Here is a 24,370-nt window from a genome sequence, read left to right as displayed (position 1 = left end):
AAAAATTTTAAATATAAACATACGGTATATATATGTGTATATATATACACATACATACCCAGTGGTGAGGTTTTGAATTAAAGCTAATATAAACCTGTTTGAAATTAGCCTTTTTGATAATTCTGATTTTTATTTTTAAAATTTTATTTGTTTTAAAGATTTTATTTATTTATTCATGAGAGACACAGAAAGAGAAGCAGAGACACAGGCAGAGGGAGGAGAAGCAGGCTCCATGCAGGGAGCCCGATGCCAGATTCCATCCTGGGAATCCAGAATCAGGCTCTGAAGCAAAGGCAAGATGCTCAACTGCTGAGCCACCCAGGTGTACCTTGATTTTTTTTTTTTTTAATTTTTTTTAGAGGGAGGCTGGCTTTGTTAGATCACATTGGATTGTTTTTACTTCAGGTGATACTGAAGATACTATACATAGAGGTGTCAACTTTGTCATCTTGTTTGCTTGTAGTTATGCTATTATTATTGTCCCATTTTATGCTTCTCTGTAGGAATCCGTTTAAGCGGCTTGCTTATTTTGAGAGGGGTAACAGTTAAAATTAGATAATGTAACTTGAAAATAAACTTAACCTGATGTATACGGCAGTCTGCTGAAGGTCCCACCGTCAAGCCCTGGGGGTAGTAGAACTTTGACTCTGTCCCCAGGTCACCTTATAAACAGACTATAAAAGAGTGACGTGCTTGACATACAAATCACAGAAGCTGGCAGTGCTAAAATTAATAAAGCTTAAAGAACTGTATCTGTAAATTTTTGTGATGTTCCCTTTTTTTTTAAAAAAAAAAAAAAGGATAAAAGTCATAGTAACAGAAGCTTGAACATATTCTCCTGTTACCCAGTGGGTCACTGCATATGTGGCCTCGAGTGGCCTTGCCTAACTTTGGAAACCACTGACTTCCAAAACAAGCTTTGAGTTTATATAATCATTTTTTTAGGTTCTACTCTGATTTGGATTTTGGCAAAAAATGATGATGTGAATAAAGGGTACCTCCTGTCCTTTAGTCTTTACCACCCGTTTTTGCCACTTAATCACATGTTGCCTTCCATTGTCACTTTAGTCTGTTCATCTCTATTAGACTCTATTATAAACTCCTGGAGGATAGACACCTGTCTTCTGTGCCCCTAGCATAATACTTTGTACATTGTAAATACACAGTAATTAATTGCTGAAAAATGCTCTTATATTCTTTACATCAAAAGATGTAATCCTCCTCATCTTTCTACATGAAAACTGAAGCTGATGTCCTTAATGCCTTAAGGCATTATAAGAAGCAACAAATTGGTATCTGTGGAATGCATCAATTTCCTGTGGTAAAAAATCTGTATAAAAATAAGGGTTAATCTTCCTAACATACAAATGAGAAAAGATATACAATCCAATTAGAAAGACAGTAGACTGAAAAGGGAGCCCACAAAAGAAATATATGAGAGCCAGTAAACATAACAAACACTCAGATTCGTTAGCAACTAGGGGCATGCAAATGAAAAATGCCATGATGCCATTTATTAGCCATTGAATTAACAAGATTTTAAAATGATTGAGAATGTTCAGTTACGGGGAGGCTTGTAGGGAAAGAAGAGCATTTACATACTCGGTGTTTGGTGTGTGAAATGGGGAAAGTAGTTGCTCAGTATCTCTTTATGTTTAAGTGCATATATTTTCTGACCCAGCAATCCTACTTTGGGGAGTCAATGCTGTAGAATGGACAGGGTGTTGGTTGTAGGGCTCTTTATAGAGGTGAAGGCTGAATCAGCCTGCATCATTGAACAGCACCAGTTTGGGGCACTGACCCCCCCCCCCCCATGCAATAAAAGAATCCATGTGTAGCTTTTGACTCCCTAAAAACTCAACCACTAATAGCCTGCTTTTGACCAGAAGCCTTGCTGCTAACTGAACAGTTGATTAATATGTATTTTGTATGTTAGATATCATGTTCTGTATCTTAAAGTAAGCTAGAGAAAAGAAAGTGTTAAAATCATAAGGAAGAGAAAATACATTTCAGTATTATACTGTATTTATCGACAAACATCTGTGTGTATGTGGGCCTGTTTAGTTCAATCCTGTGTTGTTTTTAAGGGTCAACTACAGACACAGCGAGATTGGATACTCCAAACTGCTCATAATGGTATTTCTGGTTCAGCAAGATTGAAAGGAAAATAGTCCAGATTTGTTTACCCTTTGCTCACTTTTATATTGCTAGATCTTTAAAATGGATATGAATCATTTTATAATTAAAAAAATTAATGTTGGGGATCCCTGGGTGGCGCAGCGGTTTGGCGCCTGCCTTTGGCCCAGGGCGCGATCTTGGAGACCCGGGATCGAATCCCACATCGGGCTCTCAGTGCATGGAGCCTGCTTCTCCCTCTGCCTGTGTCTCTGCCTCTCTCTCTCTCTCTCTCTGTGACTATCATAAATAAATAAAAATTAAAAAAAAAAATGTTGATGTAAAAAAGTAGACTGGTCTGTCAATTTTAACTACATCATCTGCTATTTACTGACACTGTAACTGATTTAAGTTCAGAACTACCCAGACATTTTTTTTTTTACCCAGACATTTATTAAAAAAATAGGTTGTCCTTGATCCTCAAGGTAGAAATTTAAGAATTAAAAAAAAAAAAGTTGAAAAAGTTGAATTGTCACAAGGGGTGGGGGGGATGACTGTATATTATAGTAATTCCAAGTATAATTCAACTCTTCCTCAACAGTTCATCTTCTTCCAGTTGGATATAATTATAATTGCTGTGATATGATGAAAAGAATCCTATAGTAATGTTCTTATTTATGTTTTCGTCTACCTACCTGTATGTTTATTTTTAGCTGTGTGGGAGTATGCTCGTATGTAAAGAGTATCAAGAAGTGAGGTTGAATTCACCAGATAAGCAGAACTTATCTATTCAAAGAGCATTTGTGGTTCTGGTTCTGAGTAAAATGTAGTAAGCACACTACCACCCTGCCTGTCCCACTGAAGGCACTGGGCCGAATGTAAGTAGCAGCTATTTAAGGATTTTGAAAAGTAAGTTATTGGGGTGGGGAAGACCAGAATTCAAGAAACCACTGAACCAGGAGCTAATTTACGTGGGGATTTTTTTCCCCACTGGGCCCCCTCCACTGTTCACTGCTATGCCTGAACTTGAACCATGAGGTGAGCATCAGTGCAGACAGGGCTCTCCAGGAGCAGCTTTCTAGGTGAGGTTTCAGGAGCAAGAAGGAAGTCTCCTGGCAGCTCAGGTGCCTGAAACTCTGAGAGGAGAACTTCCTCTTTGAACAGAGGAGTTGTGGTGCCAAGACAGCTGTTCTTAGAAGGGACACCAAAAGCATGATATATATAAAAGTGAAAAATAAACCGGACTTCATCAACATTAAAAATTTTTGTATGTGGAAGAGACTTTTAAAGAATGGGAAGATAAGTTACAGACTGGGAGAAAACATTTGCCAATCTAGACACGAAGGACTTGTGTCTGGAATGTATAATGTAAAGAATGCTCAAAACTTAATGGTAAGAAAACTAATAGCCCAATTTAAAAATGGGTAAAAGATAATTCACCGAAGAAGATACATAGATGACAAATAAGCACAGGAGAAGATACTCAACTTCAGCTACTAGGGATATGCAAATTCAGACTATGATGATATATTGCTACATATCTATTATACTGACCGTAGCAGGGGCCAGTGAGCATGTAGAGTGGTTTGAACTCTCATACGTTGCTAGTGGCAATGCAAAGTGGTACAGCTGCTCTGGAGAATAGTTTAGAGATTTCTTATAAATTCTACATATACTCACCAGATGGCCAAGCAATCTCACTCTTAGAAGCAAAAACATATGTTCATCCAAAAGCTTTGTACAGGAATGCTTATAGTAGCTCTACTTAAAATTGCCAAAGCTGGAAACAACTTACATAGGTTGTTGGAACAGAAAAACTGATACATTCATATAATGGAATACTATACAACAGAGAAAGAACTATTAATAACACAAAAACCACTTGAGTGAGTCTCAGAGGCATTATGTTAAGCCAATCTTAGAATATTATATGCTGTATAATTCCATATGTGACATTCTGAGAAAGATGAAACTAGTGATGAACATATCAGAGATTGCCAGGAGTTGAGGTAGGGGGAGAGTGTGACTACAAAGCAATATCCCAGGGGAGTTTTTTGAACTTTTGGAACTGTCCTGTATCCTGATATTGGTGGTCGTTACACAACTCTATACATAATGTGTTACAACTCATAGAACTACCTACCAAAAAGTTAATTTTATTGTAAGTTAACTTAGAAAAAGCATTTGCCCCTTCACCAAATCCATTGAGGGGTTATAGACTTCCTTCAGTGAAACTATCATTTCTTAAACCATTTTTGGAATTCCTGGGGAACTGACTTAGGCACATTATTTCACATATTTTCAACTTTTCTATTCCGAATGTATATCCTTTGAGGATGGTGTTTTTGTTTTATCTGATTGTAAACAGTGAAAAATTGTTTTCAGACAGACAGGTCTGATGAACAAGGTGGGTGAAGGCTGGGTAACAGCTTCATGGTAAAGAACAAGAGGGAATGATGAAATAATTAGCTCAATTTCTAGGAATGGTTTGCTAGATATTTGATCTGAACTTCCCCCCTTGAATGTAACTAAAAATAAATGCTAGATATGGTATTTTATTATTTTTATTTTTTATTAAAAAGATTTTGAGAGCATGCATGTGTGCATGAGTCGCTGGTGGGGGGGGGAGAGAATCCTAAGCAGATTCCCCACTGAGCTTGGAGCCATATGCAGGACTTGATCTCAGGACCCTGAGATACTGACCTGAGCCAAAATCTAGAGTTAGGACACTTAACAGACTGAGATACCCAGGTACCCCCCCTGTATTTTATATTTTATATTTTTGATGCTATTATAAATTTTATCAAAGTTTTCTTAGGTTTCTTTTATGTGATCATGTTATCTGCAAATAAAGATGGACTTGGTTCTTTTCTAAATCCTATGCATTTTACTTCTTTTCCATTCCCTATTATTCTGTCTAGGACTTCAGTACAATGTTGATTAGAAGTGGGGCTCCTGGCTGGCTTGGTCAGTGGAGCATGGGACTCTTGATCTTGGGGTTGTGAGTTTGAGCCCCATGTTGGGTGTAGAGCTTACGTTAAAAAAAAAAAAAAATTTATAGCATCCTTGCTCTGTTTTCAGTCTTTAGAGTTGCAGTATGCAGTCTTTTACCACAGATTGTGTGGTAGCTAGATTTCTTACAGTTTACTCCTTTATCACTTTGAAGAAGTTCTCTTCTTTCCCTAGGCCAAGAATTTTTATCCAAGAGTTTTTATTATGCGTGAGTGTTGAATTTTGTCGACTCCTTTATTCCACTGAAATCAGTATATGATTTTTTTCCTTTATTCTGCTAATATGATTTGTTTTAGAATATTTAAGCTTGGTCATAATATATATTATTCTTTTTACGTGTTACTGGGTACAAAGTGTACCCAATATTTTGTTTAAGGATCTTTGTATCTGTGTTTATGAAGGATATTGAATCTAGAGTTACTTTTTTTTTTTTTTTTTTTTTTTTTTTTTTTTTTTTAAATTTTTATTTATTTTATGATAGTCACAGAGAGAGAGAGAGAGAGGCAGAGACACAGGCAGAGGGAGAAGCAGGCTCCATGCACCGGGAGCCTGACGTGGGATTCGATCCCGGGTCTCCAGGATCGCGCCCTGGGCCAAAGGCAGGCGCTAAACCGCTGCGCCACCCAGGGATCCCTAGAGTTACTTTTTTATGTAATACTTGTTGATTTAAGTATCAGGATAATACTGCCTTCTAAAGTGAGCTGAGAAACATTTCCTGTAATTTCTGAATGAGTTAATATCATTTCTTTCTTAATTATTTTGGTAGAGTTCACCAGTTAAAAGGTATATGGGCCTGTGGTTATTTTGTTTCTTTAACGGGAAGTTTTAAAATTATGAATTAAATCTTTTTAATAACTAGAGCATGACTCATGTCTTTTTAAGCCCATTTTGATAACCTGTGTCTTTTGAGATATTTTTGCGTTCCATCTAAGTTGAATTTATTGACATAAAGATGTTCTTGGAATTATTGCCTTATTACCCTTTTAATGTTCATAGACTCCCTTAATGATGTCCCCTTTTTAAGCCTGCTACTTATTGACTTTTTTCTTGATCAGTTTGACTAGAGGTTTATCAATTTTATTGATTTATTCTTTCCAAAGAACAAGTTTTTGGTTTCAGTGATATTCTGCATTGTTTTTCTTCTTGTATTTCATGGATTTCTACTATCTTTATTTACTGTTTTCTTCATTCTGTGTTGAGTTTAATTTTCTTTCTCTAGTTTTTTTTTTTTTTTTAAGATTTATTTATTTTCAGAGATAGAACAAACGTGCACACAAGAGGGGGGAGAGGCAGAGCAAGAGGGAGAGGAAGAGCATCTCTAGCAGACTGAACTGAGTGCGGAGCCCAAGGTGGAGCTCCATTCCAGGACCCTGAATCATGACCTGAGCCGAAATCAAAGAGTCGGATGTTTAACTGAGCCACCCAAGTGCCCCTCTTTCTCTAGATTCTTAAAATGAAAGCTTAGATTATTTATTTTAGATTTTTCTTTTTGCCTGTTGGCCATTTAAAATAAAAAATTCACTCTGAATGCTGCTTAGGCTTCATCCTACACATTTCAATATATTTTCATTCAATTCAAAATATTTTCTAATTTTTTGTTTTTTTCTATGACCTATAGGTTATTTAGAAATGTGTAGTTTCCAAATCTTTGAGACTTTTCTGCATCCCCTTTGGTTATTGATTTCTGATTTAATTTCATTGTAGTGAGAGAACATACTCCATTGGGTGGAGCTTTATGAAAATGTATTGGATCAAGCTGGTGAATAGCTTTGAAGGTCTTCTCTATCCTTTTCTCTATCCACTATGATTTTCTGTTTACTCTTTCAAGTTACTAGAAGTTTTGAAATATCCAAATGTAATTGTGAAAATTTCTATTTTTTTTAGTTCCATCAGCATTTGCTTCACAAATTTTAAAGTTCTTTATGCGTGCATACACATTGAAGATTGTTCTGTCTTCTTGATGAATTGGCTTTTAAATTTTTTAAATTTTTTTTATTTATTCATGAGAGACAGAGAAAGAGGGGCAGAGACATAGGCAGAGGGAGAAGTGTGGGACTCGATTCCAGGACCCTAGGATCACAACCTGAGCCAAAGGCAAATGCTCAAGCACTGAGCTACCCAAGTGCCCCATGAATTGGCTTCTTTAATGTTGTGAAATTACACATCTCTGGTAATATTTCTTGTTTTAGTGTCTACTTTGTCTTATATTAACATAGCCACTACTTACAAGTATACTTCTATTTCTCTACTATCATCAAGAAATTAAAAAATGAGAAAAAGTCTGTTATGTTTACCTACATAATTATACATATTTACCCATGTGGTCTGGCACTCTGTTCCTTTGTATCATTTCAGATTGCCATCTTGTATTATTTTCATTTAAGCCTGGAGGACTTTTATCATTTCTTTGAGTATGAGTTTATTTGGCAATTTTCTCATCTTTTGTTTGTCTGGAAAAGTGTATATTTCATCCCATTTTTGAAGAATAGTTTTGCTGTGGTGTTTCCAGTTTGCAGTTCATTAATCTCTTTAAAACTACTGTGTTTTGTTTTCTGGCTTGCACTTATGATAAGAAGCCTGAATTCATTCTTATCTTTGTTTTTTTGAACATAATGTGTCTTTTTCCTTAGGCTGCTCTTAAGATTATCTCTTCAACGTTGGTTTTTAGTGATTTGATTATAATATGTCTTCATGTACAGTTTTGAAGTTTATCCTGCTTGGGTTTGTTGAGCTTTTAGGAGCTGTGGGTTTATAATTTTCATCAAATTTGAAAGATTTTTGCTATTTAGTCAAATATATATATTTTTTAGATTTGATTTATTTATTCATGAGAGACACAGAGAAGCGGAAACACAGGCAGAGGGAGAAGCAGTCTCCCTGCAGGAAGCCCATTGCGAGACTCAGTCCCAGGACCCCAGGATCACAACCTTAGCCAAAGGCAGACAACCACTGAGCCACTCAGGCATCCCTCAAATAAATATTTTTATGTATTTTATATATATATATATATGTATGTATGTATTATGTATTAAATATATATATAGATATATATATATTTTTTAGAGAGAGAGAGAAGGCTTGTGCATGCAAGCTGGGTATGGGAGAGGGAAAGGGAGAGAGAGAATCTTAAGCAGGCTCCATGCTCAGCACAGAGTCCAGTATGAGGCTCTATTTCACGACCCTGAGATCATGACCTGAGCCCAAATCAAGAGTTGGATGCTTAACTAACTGAGCCACCCAGGCACACCAGTCAAATATTTAAAAATATTTCCTCCTCCTTTCTCGTGAGACTCCAGCTACACATATTCAAGAACTTGATGTATTGGGAGGTTAGGGGGTATCCATAGGCTATGTCTGCCACAACTCCCCAAAGCAGAGGCTTGGCAACCTTTCTACTGTGGCAGTAGCCATAACCTTCCACCTACTATAGATAATAAGGTCCATTTGTGCCTTTGCAGATGACGTTAGTTTTATGACAAAATATATAATTTGAAATTTTCTCATAATAAGCATCTCATCTTAGTGAATAGAATTAAGATGAAAATCTTAATATCTTATGAAAATCTTAATACGGAAGATTTTCTTCCGTAGGATATACCTTTTAAGACTGAAAGAAATTCTAATTCAATAACATGGGTACTATTGACAAGAGCAGATGCTTCATATGTAATTGAGTGTGACATTAATTCTCCTACTATGCTTTGTCAAATTACTCTTATTCTTCAGTGCAGGAATCACAGCCATGGCCTCCACCCTCCAGGATTTGGTCGACATGGAATCTGTGCATATGAAAGCAAAGAACTTGCCAAGGCGAGAGAAGCTCTTCCTCTTATAGAGGACTCTAGTAACTGTGACATCGTAAAAGCTACTCAGTAAGTCTCCCCAGTGTTTCATTTTATCCTGTGTTCTGTTGAATTATAATGTTTGTGCAGTTCATGGCACCCAAGTATATACCTTCCTTAGTTCATACTCTAGCGCTAGTGTGTTTGTCCTGCCAACGTCAGAGCACTTAATACAGTGCACCTCATTAGCTGTTTATTACCAGTCTCTCTCATTATATCATGAGCAGCTTCTTAGCAAAAGCATGTCATTTTCATCCTTGTCACCCAGTGCTTTTGCATAATTCTTGTCTTGTATCAGGTGCTGAATAAATGTTTGTTGAGTGAATGAATGATTATAAATGATACTAAAACTAGACTAGGAGTATGAAACACAAATCTGAGTTTTTAAAAATGTACTACAACCTAAATAGGTTGATGAGATGGAAAAATATCAACTTACACATTTGTGGATATTTTAAACAATTATTTATTGAGTACTTTCTATGTACCTATTGTGCTGGGTACACTGGAAGACTGTCAGTAAAGTAAAATAGGTTTTCTGACCACTTGAAACAAAAGGGTAGGTTATTTGCTTCCGCTGAAAATGAAAGTATGTTTTGAAGGTTTTCCCTTAAGATCTTCATATGTGTGTATTTGTGTTAAATTGTTTATAACATTTTCACTCTCAAGGATCTCAGTGTCCATTAACATCTACCTCACCTCTTGCATTGAACATATTTTGAAATATTTTGTCTACCACGCTACATTAATTGACCACTACATTTTCTTAGTAATCATATAAATCTGCCATCAGAGCTTCTAATCAGCATGTTAAGGAACTAATGTTATCACACTAACTTGGTATAATTTCTGTCAAAAGCAAAGATATTTGGTGATTAATTAGCCTTTTAGGCCTTAACAAAGATGATGTATTATTTATGTCAAAAAATAATCCACAGTTATTTGAGTATTCTAATTACTAATTTATATGAACTCTAGAGGCCCTTGGCACTGCTACTTTAGCTGAATATTTTTTTATATTATTTATATTCTTATTATATGATGATGACAGTATTCTTAAGGTAAATATTTGCTTTAATTAGCATAAAAGCATTTAAATGTTTCTCTGTTGCCAGTAAACATCATCTGTTATGATAGTTGTAGGAAATTAGGCTACATTCACAGGGAATAACAGTAAAAATTCACATTTTATATCTTTCGTAAAATTTCCTTCAGGTCCTGGACCTTCTTAAGTGGTTGTGGGTCTATCATTAGGTAGTATTTGGAAAGGGCAAAAGAGAGCTTAAGACATATTCATTCTCTAAATTACCAAAATCCTAATTAGTGTGTATTCTTACATTTCTCACACAAAAGGAGTATGTCTTTTTCAGTAAAATGTTAAAGTTGACGTTTAAAACATGGGGAATATAAATATGTATCATTATCTACAGTTCACTGTCTTATTATTTTCACATAACATTGTCAAATAAGTTATTGCCATCTTATAAAAAGTGCCATAAAGACAGACTGATAAGGGCACACATTTTGGTGAGGCAGAAATTATTTAATCTAACAATGTGATTTTGACCCTTAAGGACCTATTGAAACATTGAGGTCCCTCTGAATAGAAATAAGTCTCAAAGAAAGTGCTAAATGGTCTGTTGGGGACTTAGTAGTTGCTGTAAGAAAGAAATCTAATGAATGATTTTAAAATTACTATAGTATTAGAAAGAGACATTTCTCATTCTGATAGTTAATTAAATAACCTTTTAAATATTCCTCAAGTTCATTCCCTTTTTCCATCTCTTAGTTTAGGTTCTCATTGCCTCTTACCTGTATTTCCATACAAGAGTCCCTCTACTAATTAGCTTCCATACCACCACTAATGTGATCTTTCTTAAAACTCAAAGTGTGTGTGCTTTCCTCTTTAAAACCTTCAGTGGCTTCCCTTTGAGCCATGAAGTCTAAACTGCATAACATGGCATAGAAGGCTCATGTAGTCTTTGCCTCCCTCTTCTAGCCTTGTCTCTTGCCATGCCCTTTCTTTAGGCTTTATGCTTCTGCTGTGCTAACTTGCTTATATTTCTCTGAACATCATGCAGTTTCACATCTCTAATTTTTGTCTGTGCTATTTCCTCAGCCTCAAATGCCCTTCCTTTAACCTATAAAACGGCTCATACATATCATGCTTCATCTTCAAGAAGGTCTAATCTTGCTTTTCTTTGCTATAGCTATACCACGTCCACATTGTATCATTGAATTTATCCCGTTCCAAGTTTTCTATTAGTCTCTCTCCCTTATTAAGGGATAGGATTGTGGTCGGGCCAGCAGTATGCCTTCCTAGCATATAGCAGAGGATAAAATGAAATTTATTAAAGGGACCACAAATGTGAATGTTGAAGTTTAGTTAAGAAAATCAAGTTCAACTCCAAGTGGATTGATCTGATCAGTTAGTAAATAAGGTTTACTTTTGTTGTTTGGCTTAACAGTATGCCCTCGGTGTATATCTTTGTTAATTACTGTATTTCTATGTCAGCTGAAAGATTGGATAAAGACATGGTCAAAGGAAGAAATTTTGGTATTTGGAATTATTTTAATGGTATCAATTTTGCTCCTTTTTTTTTCCCCCTTATCTGAGATACGGGATTTTTGAACGTTGCAAAGAGTTGGTAGAAGCAGGATACGATGTCCGGCAACCAGACAAAGAAAATGTGTCGCTTCTTCATTGGGCTGCTATAAACAACAGGCTGGATCTTGTAAAGTAAGATGTGTATTAGTTGTGTGTTTGTTATTCTAGGCCTCTCCTCGTTTGTCTTTTTCTTCAAGTACAAGAATGAATGTTGTACCATCTGTCATTTCATATTATGAACGAATACCTGAAACGTGGTGCCACACACATCGGTTATCATAGTGTTGAAAAGAACCTTAGTTATCATTAGTCCAGGACTCTTACTGGCCCAAAAAGAAAAATTAAAGATAAAGCCATGGGAGCCCATTGTAAAGATAGAGTTCAGGCAGTGAAATGGAACATTTTTGTTTGTTTGTTTTTCTTTTCTAAGTAAGCTCTAGGCCTGATGTGGGGCTTGAACTCATAAGCTAAAGATCAGGAGTTGCATGCTCTATTGACTGAGGCAATCAGGCATCCTGAACCTTTTTTTTTTTTTTTTTTAAGGTTTATTTATTTTAGAGGGAGGAGGAGGAGCAGAGGGAGAGAGAGAGTCTCAAGCAGACTCCACACTGAGCTCAGAGCCCAACTCGGGGCTTAATCTCATAACCCTGAGGTCACAACCTGAGCGAAACCAATAGTCAGACGCTCAGCCAACTATGCCACCCAGGCACCCATGCTGAACATTTTTTGAAAAGGAAAAGCATAGCATAAACTGTCTCAGGATAGAACAGGAAGAAACATTGAAATATTTTACTTTGTAATAATCCCAGTAGTAATGGACAAATAGGGGAATGATTTAACCATATTTTTAACTACATATGGAATATATTTTTAAGTACACATGAGTTAGATTGTATAAAGTATTTCTCCTTCATAAAGCACTCCTGTCCTACCCAGGGTTTTTTTGCTTATTTTATCCCTTGGCATGTAAAATAAATGTGTGTGTGTGTATGTGTATATATTTTGTATCATATAATATTTAAAAACCTTGGAGTTTAAGAAAGTATGTACTAGCATTTAAAATAATACTAATAAAAACACTCATCCTCACAGGCAAACTCCTTTTCTGTGGAAATAAACTAGAATATTATTTAGATAATGATATATGAAGCACGACTTTAAAATAACGAGACTAATTTCATATAAACCACAGAAGAAAATAATTTTATTTGATGCAGTATATCACACCTGTGACCCTGAAATAGAAAGCCAAATATGCAAAATGTTTAACTTTCTGAAAGGGAAAGGATTTTGATTTAATTTTTTACTACTTACTTTAGAATTCAATCCCACTCAGTAACTCTAATTCTGAACTGTTAAAATTGACATAAATCTGCCTTTCTTCTTGCAAGTTAAGTAGATTATCTGTGTGATCCTAAATGTTTTGAATATAAACCATTTTAAGAGTGCTGGGTGATTAGAATATGTGAAGAATAGTTATCGTGCATTTCGTATGTTGGTTGTAATGGAATGCTCCTGACAGCAAGAGTAATTACTGATATGCTGAGAATATTTCATCGGGGATCTGCTTGATGCTATGGTGTGAATCTCAGACTTCTGTAAGTCTGAGTGCTTTTAGGGAGAGTTAATTATTATAATTTCTGTTTTCATGTATTTATTACTAAGAAAAATTAATGTTTTCTTTCTCAATATAAATTTTAAGTTTTAAATCTTATTTTCATTTATGTCTGCTTTTAATAGGTATTATATTTCAAAAGGTGCTGTAGTAGATCAGTTGGGTGGAGATTTAAATTCGACTCCTCTTCACTGGGCCATCAGGTAAAGATATCTTTGAACATTGAAATTGCTATTCAGAATCAGAGTGACTTAGGTTCATTTTCTGAATCTCGTAGACTAGCATTTTCTTAAAGAATTTTTTTGTAATGATGCATATGTTCTGTTTTCTGTTCTCCAATGTGGTGGCCAGTAGCCACATGTGAAATGTGGCTAATGCAACTAAGGAAATGAAATTTTAATTTTATTTAATTTTAACTAATTTGAATTTAAATAGCCACATGTGGCTAGTAACTACCATATTGGAAATTGCTGTTTTAGACCATTTGAAAGACTTCTTTTTCCTTTTTTCCCCTTCATTTAAAAAATATATATATTTATACATCTGGTATAAACTATACATACATACATACATATACTGTCTACATATGTAGTAAGGAGTTGGGAGTTTCCAGAGACAGTGTTTTTTTTTTTTTTTTTTAAGTTAGGGTTCCATTATGATGTTAAAATTCAAATATGTGTATTACGCCTTCTTATAATCACAATAAGTATTTTTTATATCTGATCACATGGATGAAGCAATAGTTCAATGAACTGTAAACTCAGTTCCTTTTTTTTCACATTTTTGTTTAAATTCTAGTTAGCTAACATACAGTACAATATTGGTTTCAGGAGTATAATTCAGTAATTCTTTACTTATATATAACACCCAGTGCACATTATAACAAGTGCCTTCCTTAATACCCATCTCAGTGAGTTCTTTTCTCTGGTATATATTGGCCATTTGAAGCTGAAGTTAATAACCTGTCTGTCCTGATACTTAACTGTTTCTTCATATGTCATTTTAACCCCAGTCTCTGGTTGGTGGGGTTGGCATGAACCCAAAACTAAAATGAATAATGGTTCATTTAAAAAAAAGGAGTGGAAACTTTTCCATAGCCAAGAATTTTGAAGAATCTAAGGTTAACTCATCCCTTTTAAGCTAGCAAGGTAAATGCTTTACATGGAAAATGAGCCATATTCAAGTGTAAAAGTGTGCAGTTCCTAAGAATAATAATACCACGGCATACCTGTAGTCTGTGAATGTTGTACTTTAGTGTATCTGGCTCATGATTATTTCTTGTTTTTAAAAGAGCAAGAGTGAAGTCTAAGTGGTTTTAAAGTTTTCATTTTGGGCATTAGTTATGTAAAATTATTATTTATACATGGTAGCAACATCGGGTTTATAGTAGATTGAGAGGTTATTAAGTGTATTACCAGCACTCAAGAAGGACTTTCCAGATAGCTCTAAGTTTGGAGCATCAAAGTGAAATATGTTGAGAGAATCTCCAGTGTTTTGAAAGTCTATTAGGAAATACTCTTTATATTGAACCAAAATCTCTCATGTCTTAAGGATATCAGTTTCTCCCTGAAGGTTTTCTTTTTCTGCATGCTACAAAAAACAGTATAATTTTTTATCCTCTATTTACAGACAAGGGCATTTGCCTATGGTCATATTATTACTACAGTATGGAGCAGACCCCACTCTCATTGATGGGGAAGGCTTCAGCAGCATCCACCTGGCAGTATTATTTCAACACATGCCCATCATAGCATATCTCATCTCAAAAGGACAGGTATGTTTTGAAACCTATTTTAGACTCAGCTATTATGAATCAGAGATGGGAGGATGATGAGTAATAGTATGTCCTCATTTTTAACATAGAAGTTACAGATGCCAAAATATTCAAATATTAGCCTCAGTAAGTCTAGCTATTGAATGCTGCTTTTCTAGCTTCATTGGAGCAAAAAGGACAGGTCATTTAGTACAGTAACATATAATATTTTTGAAATTTGTAAGCCTGTAATAGTTTTCCTTATGATCCTAGTAATTTGCAGAGTTTTTCAAAAACATGACTTCAAAAGCCTGTATTTTTCTTCTGGTTGAATGTAGAAATGGTAGTCAGATCACTAAATTAACCCATCATTTGGTTTCATTATTTGAGTCCAAATGGGAGACCAATTTGAATGTGTGCTTCTTATTCTCTAAAGTAATTCCATGAAAAATGACTTGCCTTAAGAGACATCCATTTATGGCACAGGTTAAATTATAGGGTGTTGGGGGTGGGAGTTTCACTGTCAGCTGTACTTGTCTGGGATTTGCTTTCTGGTAACAAAGTAGTTTATATATCAGCAGACTCTCCAGGCGTGGAAACATGTTTGCACAAATGCTCTCAGAATGATTGTGTTCTTTTTAAATAAGCACTTTCTCTCACTTAGCCAACTGAAGTAGAATAATTATAACCTCTTGGGTCTCATTTTGGGAAGACATTTGAGGAGGAGCCTTGTCTGCCTCTCTTTGGGGTTTTTTCCCAAGTTATATTCCTCCAAGTCCAAAAGACTTCCTCAGTAACTGAAATTCTTTCTTTGACTTGGATGGAACCATTATTGTGTGCCTCTAACCTGGGCCCATTTTAAAAAAGGAGTGTATCCTTGTGGAGATACAGTTTCCTTTTTTCTCCCTATATTCTAGAAAATAGAAAAGAATTTTTCATTTTTCACTCTTTGAGGTATAAATCCAAAAATCCAGTGAGTTGCCTCAGAAAAGATAGACATTTCACTGTCACTTGAAGTGTTTATGTAAAGATTGGGTGCCTTTGTGTAAGACAAGATAGTTTGAATTACTGTGTCATTTAAGGTGTAAACTGGATGATTCCTAGGGTCTCTGGAGTCTCTTATATTTGATGGACATTATCAGTGTTTTTCCCTTTCCCTTAGCGCTCTTCCATTCACATCATACATTTTAAACCATATATTCAGATTTTCCCTTCAAGAATATTTTGTAGAAAAAAGAATATTTTGTGGAAATCAATAGATTTTTACCCTGTGGACGTGAAGTAGAACATTCTTTTGTTCAAATGATATTTGAACCCTTCTCGTAAACACAATGGTAATGTTGAATGTATTAGAGAGTTACTTCTATGGAGAGAAGAGAGAATTTTGATTATGTTTACAGTAAGTCTAGTTGACTCTTCTTTTTGAACAGAGTGTCAATATGACAGATTTAAATGGACAGACGCCTCTTATGTTATCAGCTCACAAAGTACTTGGGTAAGTCTGTTTAACTGAATTGCCTCATTTTGATTCTTAGTTCTAATTTTTGTGTGCATTATTTTAAGTATCTTAGTCTATGTTGAAATGATACTATGTTCTGAAGAAGAAAGGAAGATTTTCCACCCTGTGATTGATAGGGACTTTTAATGTAGTTGTGGTTAGAAAGGCACCACTGAAATAAATTTTCTCTTTCCTGATAACTTTGGGGAAAAAAGTTTGAAAGCTACTAATAAGAAAGAATTTTCCTTACAGAACAAGTAGAGACTCCGTAGCATATACTTGTTAATGTGACTTATATTTCTCAGTTTGCATTTTAAAAAAAATGGCTCCAAGTGTAACTGTTTTCATAATTTGAAATCTAGATGATAGAATCTTTTCAGAAAACAGTACATTTTGATGTTCTCTGACAATGTTGACTGCCCTGAAAATATTAATTATATTTATGAATATAGTCTCTTTATATGTTTATATCAAGTTTTTCTTTAAGTTTTTCTGTGTATTGTATAAACAAACGTGATTAATGACCAGCATATAGTCCCAATTTCTGGTATTCTTTCTTCTCAGATACCTTTATGGATTTGTTTCCAATGTTGTACTTAATTTCTGACTCTGCTTTTACTTAGGACCTCTCTGCTAGGAACTAAGTTAGTTGTGATGCCATTTCCTTTTTGTTTATGGAGTGCTGGGGCTGGGGGCTGAATTTGTTAAAAAGCATTTCATCTTTTTTGTTGACAACTCTGAAGTCAGATAATAGCGTTTAAAGATGTTGATAGAATAAGTAAAGTAGAATACTGCTTTATTAAAAGAGTCTTTGAAAGTCACGAAGGAAGGGAAGGTATTGACGGTAAAGTAAAAATAATTGAATTCTGCCTTCTAGTCCATAGGTTTCTAAGATAAATACTTTAGGACATTATTTATACCTGCTTTATTTAATAATTGGTTAAAGGGAACATGGAAAGTCAGCTTTGGTTTATCTCCTCAAATATAATGTTCATTTAGTGTTTAATTAGGTAAATAACATAGCATTGACCAAAGTTAAATTCATAATTTAAAAAATATATATTAACCGATAGAACAACAACGTGGAAGTAAAAGTTTGAAAAACAAAAGGCAGTTTTTCCACTCTATTGACGTTGAAATTATATTATCTGTGTAACAGCCTGTCAATTAATAGATGTCTTTTTTGGGGGTGCATCTCTCCTGTTACCCCTGGACTAGAACTCTGCACAAAGATTTCTCGGTTTTCAGTTTGCTTAACTGATTGGTCAATTTATACATTTGCTTAAGAGATTCATTATTTTGCATTTACCCTTGAAATCATTCATCTCTCTAATACTCCATGGTACTTTATTGTTTTGAGACAGGCCAGAACCAACTGGATTTCTTTTAAAGTTTAATCCATCTCTCAATGTGGTTGATAAAACACACCAAAACACTCCACTCCACTGGGCAGTTGCAGCCGGAAATGTTAATGCAGTCGATAAACTTCTGGAAGCTGGTTCTAGACTGGATATCCGAAATGTTAAGGTATGACCAGGTATTTATCTCCCTTAGTTTATTATGTCTTCAGTTAGAAAACTAGAACATCAATATAAACATAAGCTATATATACATTTTCAATTACGATGAGAAATAACCATCCACAATAGCTGGCTGCTCTCAGGATGAATACATTGAGTCTATGATTCTGCTGATTTCTTTCTTTTTTTTTTTTAAGATTTTGTATTATTTATTCATGAGAGATGCAGAGAGAGGGGCAGAGATACAGGCAGAGGGAGAAGCAGGCTCCATGCAGGGAGCCCGATGTGGGACTCGATCCCAGGACTCTTGGGCTGAAGGCAGGCGCCAAACCACTGAGCCACCCAGGGATCCCCCTGCTGATTTCTTATAAAATGTTTAGCATTTTCCCATACTCTATGGGAAATATAATTGAACTTTCTCTTTCTCTCTCCTTTTTTTAAGGGTGAAACACCTCTTGATATGGCTCTACAAAATAAAAATCGGCTCATTATTCACATGCTAAAAACAGAAGCCAAAATGAGAGCCAACGAAAAGTTCAGACTTTGGAGGTGGCTGCAGAAATGCGAGGTATTTTCATATGGGTCCTGTTCTGCAGGCTCTAAGAATTGTTTTATTCGTTTGTGTTTGTTTTTTAAGGCAAATCGGGGAGGAAGCCAGGGCAAAACCAGGAAGTTGGCGTAGTGCTGCATTACATCTGCTAATCACATCTTTCCTCGCACAACCCATAGCCCAGAGTTGGAAATTTGGCGCGTTCATTAGCAATTTACAATTGGTCCTCAGCTAGATGGCTCTAAAGCTACATGTTATCTTGTGAATCTCCTAGCATACCTCCACACTTAATGAATGAATGAATTGAAAACGGTTGGTTTAGATTCATAAAGAAGCAAAAGGGAAAACACATTGTTGCAAGGAAATTTGGTTTTCTTTAAGAACTTATTTTTATTGAAATTTTTTTCAAGAGGAAAATGGTAACATTCAACATGGAGGAGTTAGACTTTAAAAATAACAATGTTGCAGACTTTCAGCATGTGATGGCTCTCCACAAAATGAAAACTAGAATTTCAAGAGATGTACCCCAAGTTTATTCTTTAACCTGACAGTTCTTCTGAGTGATGTTCTCTGAACTTAAAAGTGAATTAGTAGATAAAGGTAGGAAGTTCAGCTGAAGGCCAAAAAAATCAAAGTCGTACTAGTGAATATGATTTCAGGTTGTTAAAATGAGGTATTGAGTTGATTCTACTATTTTTAATGTTTTCACATATGACAGATGGCATCATCTTGTCTAATCAAACTTAGTAATTATATCCTCAGCATGACTCTAGATTCACAGACACCAGATTTCTATGCAGAGGGTCATCACAAATATTGCACCTATTTTGCACGAATGGGCTGTTACTCCTCAATATTCTTTGCCAGCTCCTCTGCTTCTCCTCTACCCCTTATTGGTAGGGCGCCCCAGGATTTTGTTCTTGATCTCCTCCTTTTTTTTTTTTTTTTTTAAGATTTTATTTATTCATGAGAGACAGAAAGGCAGAGACTCATACAGAGGGAGAAGCAGGCTCCTTATAGGGAGCCCGATGTGGGACTCGATTCCCCAGACCCAGGATCATACCCTGAGCCAAAGGCAGATGCTCAACTGCTGAGCCACCCGGGCGTCCCTCTTGACCTCTTTTTTAACCCTTGGTGATTTTATGTACTTCTATGTTTTTTTTTTTGGTTTTGTTTTTGTTTTTTTTAAGATTTTGTTTGAGAGAGCGCGCGCAAAAGCAGGGGGAGGGGCAGAGAGTAAGGGAGAAGCAGACTCCCCGCTGAGCAGGCGGCCCAATGTGGGGCTCAATCCCAGGACCCCAGGATCATGACCTGAGCTGAAGGCAGACGTTTAACTGACCAAGTCACTCAGGCACCCCTAGACACTTCATTCTTACTTTGCCAGAATAAACCTGAATTATTAGCATCCTGAGGATTTATTTCAGTCATTGGCCTCTGGGTGATATTTGACAACTGAGAACTACTCCTTTTTTGAAACTCTTTTCTGGCTCCACTGGGACCTTTCTTTCTCTTGGTTCTCATCCTGCCTTTCTGCTTACACTGATCATTCTTTCTTAGTTACCCTTGATAACTTAGCTTTTTTCCCCTTAAATGTTTGTGTTGGCCAAGATTCTTCCCCTTTCTACATACATAGTCCTTGAGATATTGTTCATTCATGGCTTTCCAGCCTATATACTGATGAATACAAAGTTTTCTGAGTGGTAGACCTGCTTTTCTGATTGCCTCTTGGGTATCTCCTAGATACCCATAGGTATCTGAAATTTCACATGCCCTAAACTGTCATCTTTTCTGTAAACTTGTTCTCTCTGACCTTCTTTATTAGGGGATGGCACCATCTGGTGTCCAGACTGGAACTCCTGTACTCTCCTCATTGAGTCTTGAGTGCATTGATTTTTCTGTGGTTCTTTTGTTTTGCTTTATACTTTCTGACCTATAGTTACTGTTTGAAAGAAAGTATTTTTAAAAACATCAGCTCTCATTAGCACTTTTCTAAAAGACCACCATTTCTTGGAGGGGAAGAAAGCAAAACCAAAAACAACAACAACAAAAAGACCCCGAAACATGTGTAAGCAATATTTTTTAAAATCTAAAGCTTTAAAAATATTGTTTCCAAGATTGTGATTTCTCAAACTTCAAATTTATTGATCATTAATTTCTAAGAAAAACTGTATTCTGCTGTTGTGTTAATTGTTACAAATTTAGGAAATAGTTCTTTTGTTGTACTAATCATTGTTAGAAACATAGGATGTAAAATCCATAAGGTTCTAAAATTCTCAATCTCTTAATAGCTCTTCCTGCTGCTGATGCTTTCTGTGATTACCATGTGGGCTGTTGGATACATACTGGACTTCAATTCAGATTCTTGGCTTTTAAAAGGATGTCTTCTATTAACATTGTTTTTTCTGACATCTTTGCTTCCAAGGTGTGTATATTAGTCTTTGCAAGGCTAGTTACCGCATTTCCATTTGATTGCCTATTTCTATTGTTGATTAGCTGGAATCATAGATTTTTTTATTGAGCTATGAATGTTACTTACCACATAAAAACCTCTTCAGGGGTAGTGGGAGGGAACAGCTTTGGTAGCATATGATTTAGCTAAAAGCAAATTGGTCAACCCAGTAATTTGAATTGATAATTGGTGGAAAATAAAGTTTCTAGCTCACTGTCTGAGTTGTTGATTTTGTAAATAATGAGAAGATTTTTGTAACTGTTTTGTTTCTTAAGGCATTTTTGCCCATTTTTCAGAAATTTTATTTTTTCCTTAATCTCATTTTAGGCTCATTATATTTGCTCCTAATGCTTTTTAGTTGAAACAATCTAATTAAATTATAGGAAATTATAAAATAGTGGCTGAGGTACAGTTTTATGTTTAGGAAAATATTACACATGATTATATATAGTCATGGTTGAGAGTCAGGTTGGTGGGTTCTAGTCAGGCTTTACCACATGGCAGTCTGACCTTGAACAGATTGCTTTAGCTCTCTGGGCCTCACTTTGTTTATCTGTAAAATGATGATAATAATTGTGACAGTGTCTGCTTCATGGTTAATACATATACAATGGTCAGAATCATGGACAACACACAGTACTCAATAAGCATGTTACACCACAATCTCTTCTCGCTTCCCTTTTTCAGTAAAATGGCATCCAGTTCCCTGTGTGAGTTATGAGTATCATCGTTGGGTTACTATCATCCTCGATTCTTTCCTTCCTACATCCAGCTCATCATCAAATCCTTCCTGCTTTTTGTCTAATCCGCTCTCTCCATCTCCATGGCCAGTGCCCTAGACCAGGGTTCCTAACTGCTCTCCTGACTTCAGCTCTTCAGCTTTTCTCTCTTCATAGTTCAGCCCTGCTTAGCAATTAGTATGGTCTTTTAAAGAGGCAAATAAATCAGTTTCTGTCTTTTCTCCCTACTTAAAGCCCTCCAGTGCCTTTTCTGTGTCTTCAAAATAAAATCCAAACTCCTTGCCTGTGAGGTATTATGTGATTCGATCTCCTCTTTGATTTCATCTCTTTCCTCTCTTCCCTTCTCTGCTCTCCTACCTTCTGTTTCTAGAACACATCGAGCTCATTCCCCACACCCCCAGGGCCTTGGCTCTTGCTTCTGTCTTTGTCAGAAGTGTTCCAATACCATATCGTTGTATAGCAGGAGACATAACCAATCAGTCCTCGGGTCCAGTGTCACCTCCTTAGACCGTCCCTGACCCACTCTCTGTGTCACCTATTCGTTTTTCTTCATAGCATTTAATTACCATTTCCTGGAGTGTTAGGGCCCATACAAGCAGGAAACTTGTTTCTCCTGTTCATTATTTTCATTTACTGAATGAAAGAAAAATGTAATGATGATGATCCATAGGAAAAGATCTATAAGGAAATATAGTATCGCTCTCTTCAGGGTGTGATGTTGAGTATTCCTATGCACACCCCCCCCCCTTTTTTTTTGCTTGCCAGCATTTTCTGGAATAAGTAAACATGACTGCTTAAGCTGCTTGAGTCATAAGAAAAAACAAAGTATTAGAGGAGTCTTATCTCTTGGTCATTCAAGAGCAGGACGGTTGGAAATGAATTAGAATATAAATGTAAAGTAAAAACTTATATTTTTGAAAAATAGCAAAATGCCTAAAATTGTCTGCTATTCAGAAAACTTGTAACTTAGAGATTTTTACTCATTTTCCATTAATTTGATTGACTCTGTTGCCAAAGAAATTTTAAGCCAAATCACCAGGAATCTCAATCATCACTTTGGGGTTTTGGCTTTTGCTTTTGTGTTTTCAGAAGGAAAGCAAGGGCTGGCAATATCTACCCACCTAGGATAGGAGCATTTGAGATTTTGTTTATTTTAGTAGGAACCCACATTATAAAAAAGTTACATGAAACTTTTGTTTTTGCTGACAGTGAGTTGCGGGCTTTGTTTGCTAGGCTTGGCATATGGACACAATTCAAATGGGAGACAAATGCATATGGCAGCTTTATCCATACTGCTTTTATTTCTCTCATAACTTTCTGTAGAAACTCGGTTTCATGGAGCGAGGCAGCTGCAAACTTCCACTGTTATTTAGGCTCCAGAGGCAGTTGCTTATTGATCCAGGCTGTTGTCTGATGCCTGTTAGAAGTAGACAGGTCATGGTAGCAGGCACTTACAAATTAGGTAGTTCACTGCAAACTACTTAATTAGGCCAAACACATTGGTGCTGCAAAATCTCAAAACAAGTCATGCTGTGGAGGTTACATGGGCTCCATTTGGCCTGCTCTGGCAGCATTTTATATGCCTGAAGTTTGGGATCTTTAGTTTTTCTGAAATATTTTATCATATGCATAATTATAAAAGCTTATCAGTGAGTTGATAGCTTTTTAAAAAATCCTTTTCCTACCTCTCATCAACCATTGTTTTTTTCCTGGCATACATTTTAAAATAGATCCAGGTAAACTCTATTCATGCACAGATTTTCTATATTGATTATTTAACATGAAAGAAATTTTTTTTTTCCTTTTTGAAACTACAGTATTAACATTTGAGTAAATTGTATATGGACTTCCATATTGCTTGTTACCCAAGCAAGAGGGTTAGAGTTCTGACGACTTTACCACTTTTAGGCCTTATATATCTTTTTATATCCCGTGTCAGCTTCTCAGGCTGATTGTGGGATGAAACTACTTAAGGTTGTGTACATCTGTTTTGTTTTAGAAATACGCTGCTAGTCCCTGGAAGGAAGTTTGTTAGACGTGGAGGTCAATCTCCCATGTATTTAAAATTTTTGCATTTTAGAATATTTGAAACATGATATGCCAAAAAGAGAAATACAAATGTGATACATCTCAATAGAAATAAAGATTCATTGCAAATAGAAAGTTATGGAGAATGAAATAATGTAGAAGTTAGTTACAAGAACTAGAACATGCATCTCTGAGTGCTTTACTTTTCTCATATGTCAAATGGGGCAAGGCGGTGGCGAACTCTTGATTATACCACTTGGAAAGAGGCACATAGGAAGCACTCAGTACCGAAAACCATTGTTGTTACTTGGGGGTGGGTGGGAGTGTTATTATTAATGTTATTATTTAAGGGTGTTTAGAACTAAAGTTAATATGGACCATACTTGTTTTCGCTAAAACCATATGTTTATCCTTTTTCCTTCTAGGTTCTTGGTCGGGTATAAGAGCCTTATATACTTACCAACAGTCTTCCTGCTGAGTTCCATTTTTTGGATATTTGTGACTTGGTTCATCTTATTCTTTCCTCATATCCTTCAAGCTGAAATTTAAACACGTATCTCATTTTGCCTTTAAACAGTAGTAGTGCCAGTATTAGAAATTTAGATATTAGGAGAGATCCAAGGAATACAACTCATATTTG

At 35.8% G+C, this 24,370-nt stretch overlaps 1 protein-coding gene across 5 annotated transcripts in view; it reads left to right on the top strand.

Moving 5' to 3' along the window:
* Positions 1-24,370, top strand: part of ZDHHC13 (zDHHC palmitoyltransferase 13) — a 100,895-nt gene that overhangs the window by 5,966 nt on the left and 70,559 nt on the right. For 2 of the 5 annotated variants that reach the window (XM_072793798.1, XM_072793796.1), the window contains exons 2-10: positions 8,854-8,999; positions 11,587-11,709; positions 13,318-13,395; positions 14,822-14,966; positions 16,355-16,440; positions 17,808-17,970; positions 18,406-18,531; positions 20,802-20,935; positions 24,156-24,258. In XM_072793798.1, coding sequence (XP_072649899.1) covers positions 8,854-8,999; positions 11,587-11,709; positions 13,318-13,395; positions 14,822-14,966; positions 16,355-16,440; positions 17,808-17,970; positions 18,406-18,531; positions 20,802-20,935; positions 24,156-24,258 — 1,104 coding nt within the window. The remainder of the gene's footprint in view (positions 1-8,853; positions 9,000-11,586; positions 11,710-13,317; positions 13,396-14,821; positions 14,967-16,354; positions 16,441-17,807; positions 17,971-18,405; positions 18,532-20,801; positions 20,936-24,155; positions 24,259-24,370) is intronic. The other 3 variants (XM_072793799.1, XM_072793797.1, XM_072793800.1) reach the window with 3 other exon arrangements.

Source organism: Canis lupus, chromosome 23 (assembly GCF_048164855.1).
Source record: "Canis lupus baileyi chromosome 23, mCanLup2.hap1, whole genome shotgun sequence".
NCBI lineage: Eukaryota > Metazoa > Chordata > Mammalia > Carnivora > Canidae > Canis > Canis lupus.
Note: the sequence above shows the minus strand (reverse complement) of the source record. Positions and strands in the feature narration are given on the sequence as shown.